General features: G+C 42.2%; 1 protein-coding gene across 2 annotated transcripts in view; it reads left to right on the top strand.

Annotated features, from left to right (window-relative positions):
• The window catches only part of adcy8 (adenylate cyclase 8), a 116,992-nt gene that overhangs the window by 19,085 nt on the left and 85,828 nt on the right, over positions 1 to 12,079 (top strand). For both annotated transcript variants that reach the window (XM_033019659.1, XM_033019660.1), the window contains exons 3-4: positions 9,191 to 9,321; positions 9,849 to 9,960. In XM_033019659.1, coding sequence (XP_032875550.1) covers positions 9,191 to 9,321; positions 9,849 to 9,960 — 243 coding nt within the window. The remainder of the gene's footprint in view (positions 1 to 9,190; positions 9,322 to 9,848; positions 9,961 to 12,079) is intronic.

Raw genomic sequence — 12,079 nt, 5'->3', positions numbered from 1 at the left:
GGTTAAAATTACTTTGAGGACTAAGGATTTAAATTATTGGAAATATTGAAATAATCCTGGTTGTTATATTGCTTTCGGAAATGTCGACTAGTTTTATTTTAAGGTATAGAAACATAGAAAATAGGTGCAGGAGGAGGCCATTCGGCCCTTCAAGCCAGCAACGCCATTCATTGCGATCATGGCTGATCGTCCCCTATCAATAACCCGTGCCTGCCTTCTCCCCATACCCCTTGACTCTACTAGCCTCTAGAGCTCTATCTAACTCTCTCTTAAATCCATCCAGTGATTTGGCCTCCACTGCCCTCTGTGGCAGGGAATTCCATAAATTCACTACTCTGGGTGAAAAAGTTTTTTCTCACCTCAGTCTTAAATGACCTCCCGTTTATTCTAAGACGGTGGCCCCGTATATGCCAGAAATAAAAACCAAAGATAACAATAACACTAAAAATGTTGACACTGTCAGGTCTTTCTTTTAAAATCTTTTTATTCATAAAAAAAAAGATAAACATAACAATGATATTGATACATAGGGATCAGGATTACATTAACAACAAATGTAACCTAAATATAAATCCAGTCAAAATACATATTAGGTATAGACCTCCCAGTCTCCATGAAAATATGGTTAAACGGTTAAAAGAGAACTTGTATATATTTAAAAAAAGATAAAAAGAAAAAAAAAAAACCTCTAAACTAAAATATGCAAACAAACAAAAAAAAACAGAATCTGGGCTGCAAAAAATTTCAACAGTTTAGACCCCTGTTTGTCGTCAAATCCGTTCCACTGTATAAAGGTAAAAAAAAATATTATAACGGTTGGAGAGGGAACAATTTATTTTGTGTTAAAATATTGAATAAAGCTTCCCAAGTCCTACCAAATTTAACCGAGGGTTCAACAATGTCACTCCTATTTTTTTCTAAATTTAAACATGATATCGTTTCAGAATACCAATGGAGTGGAGTGTAGGAGGAGGATTAGAGTCTTTCCATTTAAATAAAATAGGTCTTCTGGCAATTAATGTAGTAAAAGCAATCAACCGACAGGCTAATTTCAGGTCTAAACTCATCATAAGTGTAAGTAGTTAGACATGGAACAAGTGTTAAGGAAATGAAGATCAGTTTAGCTCCTGATATAAATTTCCCAGTTTTTTAGTTTTAGAGATACAGCGCGGAAACAGGCTCTTCGCCCCACCGAGTCCGCACCTACCAACGATCCCCGCACATTAACAATACCCTGTGGATTTACACATATTAAGCCAATTAACCTACAAACCTGTACGTTTTTGGAGTGTGGGAGGAAACCGGAAATCTCGGTGAAAACCCACGTGGTCACAGGAAGAACGTACAAACCCTGTAAAGATAGCACCTGTGGTCGGGATCGAGCGCGGGTCTCCAGCGCTGTAAGAGCTGTGAGGCAGCAACCCTACCGCTGCACCACCGAGTCGCCCGCCTCGCTACCATGCCACCCGTTCATACTCATTGAATTCAAAATTGGCAGAAATATCCAAATTATAGATAGTTCAATACCACCCATTTTGCAATACCATCCAAAATCAAACTTGCTTTAATGCCATGTTGGTTTCTCTCCTTGTGTCTGCTATCAGAAGCAAACATGGGATAATTTTGAACAAAACACAAAGTGCTGGAGGAACTCAGAAGGTCAGGTAGCATCTGTTTGAAGAAGGGCATCAACAAAAATTTACCTGATTCTGGCATCTGCAGTTCGGAGATAGACACAAAAAGCTGGAGTAACAGTGGGACAGGCAGCATCTCGGGAGAGAAGGAATGGGTGACGTTTTGGGTCGAGACCGTTCTTCAGACTGGTTAGGGATAAGGGAAATGAGAGATATAGGCGGTAATGAGGAGAGATAAAGAACAATGAATGAAAGATATGCAAAAATGTGACGATGATAAAGGAAACTGGCCATTGTAAGCTTTTAAATGAGAAGCTGGTGCCACTTAGGTGGGGGAGGGACAGAGAGAGAGGGAATGCCGGGGCTACCTGAATTGAGAGAAATCAATAATCATACCACTGGGCTGTAAGCTGCCCAAGCGAAATATGAGATGCTGTTCCTCCAATTTACATTTAGCCTCACACTGACAATGGAGGAGACCGAGGACATAAAGGGTTGGTGCAGGAATGGGAAGGAGAATTAAAGGGTCCAGCAACCGGGAGATCAGGTTGGTTCAGGCAGGCTGAGCGAAGGTGTTCCGCGAAACGATCGCCCAGTCTGCGTTTGGTCTCACCGATATATAAGAGTCCACATCTTGAACAACGGATAAAGTAGATGAGGTTGGAGGAGGTGCAAGTGAACCTCTGCCTAACCTGAAAGGACTGTCGGAGTCCCAGGACAGAGTCGAGGGAGGAGATATAGGGACAGGTGTTGCACCTTCAGCGGTTGCAGGGGAAGGTATCTTTGGTTTAAACCAGCATCTGCAGTTCCTTCTGACACATTTTGTCTGCAGTTCGGAAGAACGTTCCTGACCCAAAACATCACCTATTCTTTTTCTTCAGAGATGTTGCCTGACCCACTGAGGTACTCCTGCTCTTTGTGTCTATCTACAGTTCCTTGTTTCTCCATTCATTCATTTTAGTTTTGAATGATGGTGACATGGGTAATATTAAATTTTTTCTATTATTTTCTACTTCAATATTATGTCGACATGAATGCAAAGGAAAATCAGGTGAAACGTACAATTGATTTTATAACTCAACATCCTAATTTCACATTGTTGTCCAAAATTACTTTACCTTAATCCAATTGGAAGTCAAAGGCTTTCCCATACACGCACTTAATCACAATTACAGCAGCATCTCTCTTTTTTCTACAAGGAAATACTAAGGCCAGGGTTTCTAAAAACGAGCAAAAGAGATCACTGTGCAAGGGGTGACTGAAGTATAATAGTAAGATTAAACGAGAACTTACCAGTTTGAAGTTTGATCTGTATTTTATGAGGAGTTACGATGAGGGATTACGTGAAGAACCCGCTCAGCGCGCATGCGCGGCATACTTCCAAGCAGCGGTGTGGAATCACAGATAGACACAGTTATTTGAAGTAAACGTAGTAAAGAAAAGGAGACATCAGTTATTAGTTTGATCCATACAATGAGGGTGGGAGCGGAGGGCACGTAATCCCTCATCGTAACTCCTCATAAAATACAGATCAAACTTCAAACTGGTAAATTCTCGTTTAATCTTACTATTTTACTTCGGAGTCACGTGAGTGACTACGTGAAGACTTCAAAGCTCTGTGATTTCAAACCGTGTAACAGTTTTATTTCACTCACTGCCGAAGTTCTTGAGGGAGGAAGTGTTATCGTAATCAACCAATGAATCTGTTTTTTCGAGAAACAAAAAAGGTATTTTTTAACAATAACAAAATAAATTGCTCCCCTGGGCTTAAATTAAATATTTGCAGCTTGTAATATTTTCTCTGCAAATAAATCAGGTTTTGTCAACGGCTTGTTATAAAATTCTGAATGTCGTTTCCCTCGACCATCCTGCTGTATTCAGAATATGGTCAACCGGTACGTCCATTCTCTCGGCCGTTGACGTAGATGCTGCCCTAGTGGAATGAGACTTAAATGTATTAGTATCTATTCCGGCAGCCTTCAGTACCTGTTTGAGCCATCTTGAAATGGTTTGGCTCGTTACCCGGCCATGAGGTTTCTTGTGGCTGACCCATAAGGCTTTTTCACTCCCTCTGATATTGTGGGTTATGTCTATGTAATGTTGTAGATGGGTCACGACACACAACCATGGCACTGGTGGGTAGGCCCGGAATACCACTACTGTATTAGCTGTTCCTGGCCTGCTTTGTTTCACCAGACCCTGTATGACGAATGTGATCTGATCTGGGGTGGTCACCATGTTGTCCAGCCTCAACGTGTAGTGACTGGACCCTCTGAGCGGATACAAGTGCCATCAACATGAGCGTCTTTAGTGTAGCTTGCTCGAGGCCGAGGGATCTGGCTGGTGGCCATTCCCTGAGGTATGTCAGGACCACACTGATATCCCAAATATGGGTATACCTGGGCTTGATATTGTAAATTCCCTTCATCAGTTTTACCACCAGTGGATGGGATTCCATCGCCTGTTGTCCTGGCGCTGGTTGTTGCGTACGTTGTCCCTGTTTCCTGGCAGTACTTCTCCCATTTTTTGATGCTGGTTAAGTACTGCCTCTTGTTGGATGTTCGAAGGGATGCCGACGTGGTGGTGATGGTTTGTTCGGACAATCCTAGTTCCAGGTAAGGTCTGTTCAAGACCTGCAACCCAGGAGTTTAATTTTCTCAGGGCATGGGTGTTTAACTTACCTGGTAGGTAAGTAGCTGATAGCCAAATATGTCTTTCGACACACCCTTGCCAAATCAAGTTGACCAATTTTGTCGCATGATAACGATTTTATGCCGCCCATATGGTTAATATAAGCCACCACCATAGTATTATCAATTTGTAACTGAACATGCAAATGCTGCATATTAGATACATATGCTTTTAAACCATAAAAGGCGCCCAACATCTCTAGATAGTTAATGCCCAGTGTAAGTAGTAATGATGACTCTAGGTTAGTCCATCTACCACCTGTGCTGGATATGGAGTTAGTCGCTCCCCAGCCTGAGCACTGGCATCTGTTTGAATAACTAAAGTAGGGTTAGTGATGATGATAGGGCTGAAACTATGCTAAACGTTTTCTGCCCACCACTGTAGCTCTGATATTGCTTCAGTGGGTAATTTCATGACACGATCATAGTGACCTGTATGTCGTTTTAGTGCCTGTACCTTTGCTCTCAGCAAATTTTGATAATGCAAAGGTCTGAATTGTGTAGCCGGAAATGCTGCTACCATTTCCCCAGTTACTCTTGCTACTTGTCGAATAGTTGGTCCCTCGTTGACCATTAAATTGTTGCATGATTGTGCTAATTCAACCATTTTTGCCTTTGGCAAGGTAACAGTCATGTGGACTGAGTTAATTGTGAAGCCCAGGTAGTCCATGATAGTGGATGGCTTCAACTTAGATTTATCTGGATGTAGGACGAACCCCAAAGTTTCGAGGAGCTGTTTTGTAGCTGATACTGCTGCCACAGCCAATTCCATCGTTTTCCCCTACTATCAGAATATCATCCAGATATGCCATGACAATATGTTTTTGTTTTCTTAGTATTGCCATGGCTGGTTTCAATATTTTGGTGAATAATCTTGGGGCTGAAGTTAGGCCATTGGGCAATGCTTTGTACTGCCATAGCTGTCCCATCCAGTTAAATTTTAGGTATCTGCGATGATCCTTGTGTATGGGTACTAGATGGTAAGCATCTTTGAGATCAATGCTTGCCATGAAGTATCCTTTGGAAATCAGTTGTTTGGCAGTAACAAATGTCTCCATTTTGAAATGTATATACTTAACAAACTTATTTAATGATGTTAAGTCAATGATGATGCGACATCCACCATCTTTTTTGGTTTTAGTGAATATTTGATACAAATCCCAAAGGTTCATGTTTGGTCTTTTCGATGACCCCCTTTGTGATAAGTCTCACCAGTTTAGCTTGTCCCTCACGTTTCTCTTTGACGGAGGGAGAAAATACCCTTTGGGCCCCAATGTTGAACTGGCGGCGATTTTTCTGACGAATTGTATCCACTAATGCTGTTGAGTATATAGTTGTCACTCGTGACAGTACCCCATGCTTCTTTGAACAAGTGTAATCTCCCCCCTGTTAGTAAAGAACCCTTACTCTATATGCTGGCGAATAACAGAGCGTCCGTCTCTGCAGCTGGGGCTTTGCATAAACCAGCAAATTTGGGATTGAGGGCAGGTCTTATGATTTCCCGCCGGTAGTTGTTGATCTCAAACTGAGTGTTGCACATCAATGCCAGTACACTGGCAGGTATCCATGTCCGTGCTGTCCACGGAACGAGCAAAGGCTGTGATGGCCGACGTCAGGGGCCTTAGGATCCGCTGTAGCTTGAGTTCATAGTTACGAATGTGTGACCCCACGTGCCCCCAGATTTGGCTGTTCACAGTCAGCACTCTGAGGCCTCACAGTTCTCTGGTGCTGTGTTGATTTATGCTGGCCGCCAGTTTTGGTTCCTGTGGTCTTCCAGCACGTGGGGTTGCTACATAGCGGTCCACCACACCCAGCAGCTCTTCCTGCTCCTGCACCCCTTGCATACTCCCGATCTCGTCCGCCAGCCCCTGTTCCAGACCAGCCCAGCCCTGGTCACCAATGCTAGCCTCCAGTAATGAGGGAGCAGAGGGCAGTGCATGAAACACTGTGGAGGGGGTGCCTGATCTCCCTCCGCGAGAGCGCTCTTTCTGCGCATCCCGCTGGAGCTGCTCCAATAGCTGTTGGATGCAGCTCAGGCGGCTGTCTCTCCTCCGTTTAGGTGGAGGCATGTCCCCGTTCGACGAATCGGACGCCACCGGCCGGATGCCTCTTTGGATGGCTAAACATCCAGCCTGCAGCTCAGGCACTAGCGGGACTGGGCTCGGCGCGGTGATGGGGATAGCGGAGCGCCCAGTAATTGTTCCTACCGCCTTCTTCTAGAGCTTTTGTGCCTTGTAGAAGCGAGAGCGCCCCTCAAGCAGCGCGTCTCGCAGGCACCTGCTCCGAGAGCCGCTCCAGCGGCTCAGGCGGCTCTCTCTCCCCCCGTGCGGGTGGAGAGACGTCCCGTCCCGGGAAAACACCTGCCGGCTGCCTCTTCGGGTGGCTATGCATCCAGCCCGCTGCTCAGGTACTAGCGGGCTGGGCTCGGCACGGTGTCGGGGAATTGCGGAACACCGGGTAAACGCTCCTACCGCCTGTTGCTGCCCCCCTCCCCGACGGAAAACGTTCCTCCTCGAACGGGGAACAGTTTTGTTCCAGAGCCTTTTTCTCTGCCTGTAAAACACAAGCAGAAAAAGGCTCCCCTGTAATGGAAACCCGACCTCAGGGTACTCACCTGACGGTCCGTTTCATTCTGTAGCGGGAGCGCCTAATTCACGCTGCAGCCGTTGTTGCACTCCTGGCGTTAATGCCGCGCATGCGCGCTGAGCGGGTTCTTCACGTAGTCACTCACGTGACTCCGAAGTAAAATCAACAATTGTGTGGCAAATTGAAAATATTGGAAGTAGCCAGCAGCTCGGGTTGCATTACTGAAGAGAGAAACAGGATTAATGCTTCAGGTAGACACAAAATGCTGGAGTAACTCAACGGGTCAGGCAGCTTCTCTGGAGAAAAGGAATAGGTGATGTTTCGGGTCAAAACCTTTCTTCAGTCTTCAGTCTGAAGAAGGATTTCAACACGAAACATCACCTATTGCTTTTCTCCAGAGATGCTTCCTGACCCGCAGAGTTACTCCAGCATTTTGTGCCTACGTTTAGTGTAAATCAGCATCTGCAATTCTTTCCGACACATTAATGCTTCAGGTCAATGACTTTTCAGTGGAAAAGAAAATACTTAGAAATTAAACATATTTCTGGTTGCAGACAAAGGGGAAGGTGGACATCAGGGGAAAAGATGTGCGACATGAGGGAGTTGGAGAGGGCTCGATGTGTTTGGAGCAGATATAAATAAGATCGTAATTAGTAAAGAAAGGGGAAGGGAAAGAAATATTGTAATTATAAGATGCAGACACACGGTGTTGCTGCCTTACAGCGCTAGCAGCGCCAAAGACCCGGGTTTGATCCCGACTAGTTCAAGTTCAAGTGAGTTTACTGTCATGTGTCCCTGTATAGGACAATTAAATTCTTGCTTTGCTTCAGCACACAGAACATAGTAGGCATTTACTACGCATAGTAGGCATAGTAGACTACGGGTGCTGTCTGTACGGAGTTTGTATGTTCTCCCAGTGACCACGTGGGTTTTCTCTGAGACCTTCGGTTTCCTCCCACACTCCAAAGACGTACAGATTTGTAGGTTAATTGGCTTGGTATAAGTGTAAAATTGTCCCTAATATGTGTAGGATGGTATTGATGTGCGGGGATTGCTGATTGGCGCGGACTCGGTGGGCCGAAGGGCTTGTTTCCGTGCTGTATCTCTAAAATGAAACACTACAGATGTTGGAAATTTGAAGCGATACATGTAAGCAGGGAATGACCAGCAAATAAGGCCAGTGCTGAGACAAACTAACAAGGCTGGTTATCTGAAATTGTTAAATCCATTATTGAGGATTGAACTGTGCCTGATCAGAGACTGAGCTGATGTTCCTTGAACTTGTATTAGGCTGGAAGAACACGGAACATAGAATAGTACAGCACAGGAACATTCGGCACAAAATATCTGTGCTGAACATGATGTCAAATTAAACTATTCCCATCTGCTTGCATGAGATCTGGAGCCCTGCAATCCCTCCATTTGTATGTGCTTATCTAGAAACTGGTTATGAGGAGAAAAAAAAGACTCAAGGCTATAGTGCACTCACATCCTTCATCCTAATAATCAGTATGGATTGTAAATAGTTGAAGCCCACCAGATTTTGATTACCAATTGGAAAATTACCCTTTCATCCTGATTCTCTTCTCGAGACCACTCAGCCTCTCCAGTTTTACACTCTATCACATACTGTATTCCCTTTGTTCTCTCCATTCCTCACCCGTCACAATATATGTTTAATATATGTTTTCAATATATATGTTTAATGGATAACCTAATAAAATATAGTCGACCTGAAATTTTAACTCTTTCCACAGATTCCATGTGAGTATTTCGAGCAATTTCTGTTTCTTTTTAGTGTATTTAATTACTGGTAATGTTAATTTTATATTGAGCAAAAGAAAAGCAATGTATAATCATTGTAAGAGAAGGTTAGTTTTTTGAGGCAAATAAAGGGTAGGAAAATAACAACATGGATTATATATATATGTATATATGTGTGTTTGTGTGTATATATATCAATATTTATATCCACATTATACCTCATTGGAGACCCTCGGACTATCTTTGATCAGACTTTACAGGATTTTATCTTGCACTAAACGTTATTCATGTTATCCCCTTTATCATGTATCTGTACACCGTAAATGGCTCAATTGTAATCATGTATTATCTTTTTGCTGACTAGTTAGCACGTATCAACAACTTGTCACTGTACCTCGATGCTCATGACAATAAACTAAACTGAATGAATCAATTACATTTGATCCAAATCTAGAGGATCCACCTTGAATATATTGCTACTAATGATATCCACGTGTTTTTTTTTACCTAATTAAGGAGAGGCTGGTTCTTTCAGTTTTGCCACAGTTTGTTGTATTGGAGATGATTAATGACATGTCAAACGTGGAAGATGAGCATTTACAACACCAGTTTCATAAAATCTACATACATCGATATGAAAACGTGAGGTAAGAAATCGGTTTTAGCATCCTCATCAAAACAAACTTTGCCTAAATGGACCCATCTTCTACTCAGCGCCACAATTTTATTTCCATTTACTTTTAAAAATGTTCCACAAAATGGGTTAAAACACATCAAAGATAGCCAGCTTCTTTTGACATCTAACAAATGTATTATTGAGACTTGCATGACTTGAATGATACCTTATTTTCCAGACTTGCTTAAACAGTTAAGTGGGCCTGTCAATGTGATGGAAATTGTTGGTCTTTGTTCTCAACATTTTTAATTATGCAATGAATGATAAAACCCACAAACCCAATTACCAGCTCTGCCAGCTGTGTGATCACACTAGTAGAGATAGAAGTCTCTCGAATGGAAGCTAATTTTCAGACAGATACTGTTTTCAAAGGGAACTGAAAAAAATGGTAACAAAGCTTGAAAAAAATAACTTAAACAGACTGTATTAAATATTGAAATGCAGCTCCATAAAATGAAAAAAGAAATATTAATGCAATATTTTCCATATTTTATTTAGCATTCTCTTTGCAGACGTGAAAGGTTTTACCAACCTCTCTACAACCCTGTCTGCACAGGAACTGGTGGGGATGCTGAATGAACTATTTGCAAGATTTGATCGGCTTGCACATGTAAGTTAAGCTAAGCATATGTAGTGATTCCACCATGTAATTGACTGTAGACACAAAGTGCTGGAGTAACTCAGTGGGCCAGGCAGCATCTCTGGAGAACGTTCTGGGTGACGTTTTGGGTTGGGACTCTTTTTTTTGGAACACCAGTCTGCAGAAGGGTCCCGACCTAAAAGATCACCCATACTTTTTCACCAGAGATGATGCCTGACCTGCTGACTTACTCCAGCACTTTGTGGCTCTCTTCGGTATAAACCAGCAACTGCAGTTCCTTTCTACACATGTATGTGAATTTGACAGGTAAACCCTGGCATCATATTAATTAAAAACAAATAAGGGCTTAAACCCATCATCACAGTGGTGCAGCAGTAGAGTTGCTGCCTTACAGCACTTGCTGCGCCGGAGATCCGGTTTCGATCCCGACTGCGGGTGCTGTCCTTACGGATTTTGTACGTTCTTCACGTGACCTGCGTGGGTTTTCTCCGAGATATTCAGTTTCCTCCCACTCTCCAAAAGACGTACAGATTTGTAGGTTAATTGGCTTAGTAAATGTAAAAATGGTCCCAAATGGATATAGGGTAAAGTTAGTATGCGGGGATCGCTGGTCAGCGCAGACACGGTGGGCCGAAGGGCCTGTTTCCGCGCTGCATCTCTGAACTAAACTAAAATCTAATTCTGATTATTGTCTTCATGCTGTTATCTTTTATTCTTATTGCGTTTGTCTTCAATTTGTTACAATCGTTTCTTAATTGATAAATAGATTCAAATGATAGATGGCGTGAATGTTTCATATATGGTGCGGTTTTCTAAATACAGTAAACTGTGATTAATTACATGCTGAGGACATATTTTACAGTAATACAGAATTCATTATGATGACAAAAAAAGTAACAAAGAAATCTAGTCCACAGTGTGATTGAATTTATGGTTAATAGAAAGGAAGAAGTTCCATTTATGAATAAGGTTAGAGATTAACTCATGAGACCATGTTTACATTTAATCCTCAAGATAAAAAATACAGGAGATATTTTCAACAACCAGCTACCTGTCTTTCACCAAAAAGTAGGATTTGACAGTAGACAATCAAGGAAATATCTAGATGCATTAATGATATCCAAAAATTGTTTTTAATGGTTTTCAATGGGTAAACAGTGCAATGTCCACCTGAAACAACGTAAGGTTGTTTATGCACAAATTAGGATTCCACAGTAATTTACAGGTGCAAATACTGCCCACTTCACTCACTCCCCTATCACAGGCCCAAGCTGCTGTTTGGGTATTTGATGAAACCAACCTGATGAACTAACCTGTTCAAGTTCAGCTCAGGTTTGCCAACAGTAGTTTGGGTGCAAAGGAGGGAGAGAATCTGGAGTAGCTCAGTGAGTCAGGCAGCATCTGTGGAATTTAATGGACATTCAATGATTCAGGTCATCTGAGACCCTTCATTTTGATTCCTGGATCTAGGAGACTGCAAATGGTGGAATGGCAAAAAAAAGAGGAACAGCAGCTGTAGTAACTCAGCAGGTTAGGCAACAAGCATGGAGGAAAATATGCAATTTTAACCTAAAATATTGACAACCCATTTCCCTGCACAGATGCTGCCTGACTTCAGCTTCTCTCCTTTTTTGGCCAGAGATTCCAACATCTGCATACTCTTGTGCCTCCAGTAGTTGTGGACAGTTGGCTTTGTTCCAACACTGGATTAAAAGGCCATCTACCTTTCCTCTTACGTCCGATCAATTAAAATCTTTAAAAGTTTTAAACAAAAATACCAAGTGCTGGAGATCTGAACAGAATGAGAAAGTACACAGTGCGACACTTTTAGTTTAGTTCATTTTGGAATATTTAGGTTAGTTTAGTTTTTATGTCTAAAAAGGGAAGACAGAAAACATATTATGAATATGATGAAATTAAATGACAAAGGTTAATGAAATGCAGCTAAGTTACTTATTCAAGTGAGGAAATGTATGCAATCTTGTATCAGACTGTATCAGGTGTATAGTCAAAAGCTGAATATCACAATTAGTTCAGTGATAGCATTTTATGCTTAGTTTGCTTCACTGCATGACAAGGAATATTATCCAGATAATGGGCCTCTCACTTAGGCGACTCTTTAGGCGAC

This window comes from Amblyraja radiata, chromosome 4, assembly GCF_010909765.2.
Source record: "Amblyraja radiata isolate CabotCenter1 chromosome 4, sAmbRad1.1.pri, whole genome shotgun sequence".
In the NCBI taxonomy this organism is placed as follows: domain Eukaryota; kingdom Metazoa; phylum Chordata; class Chondrichthyes; order Rajiformes; family Rajidae; genus Amblyraja; species Amblyraja radiata.
This window is presented reverse-complemented; position numbering and strand designations above follow the sequence as displayed.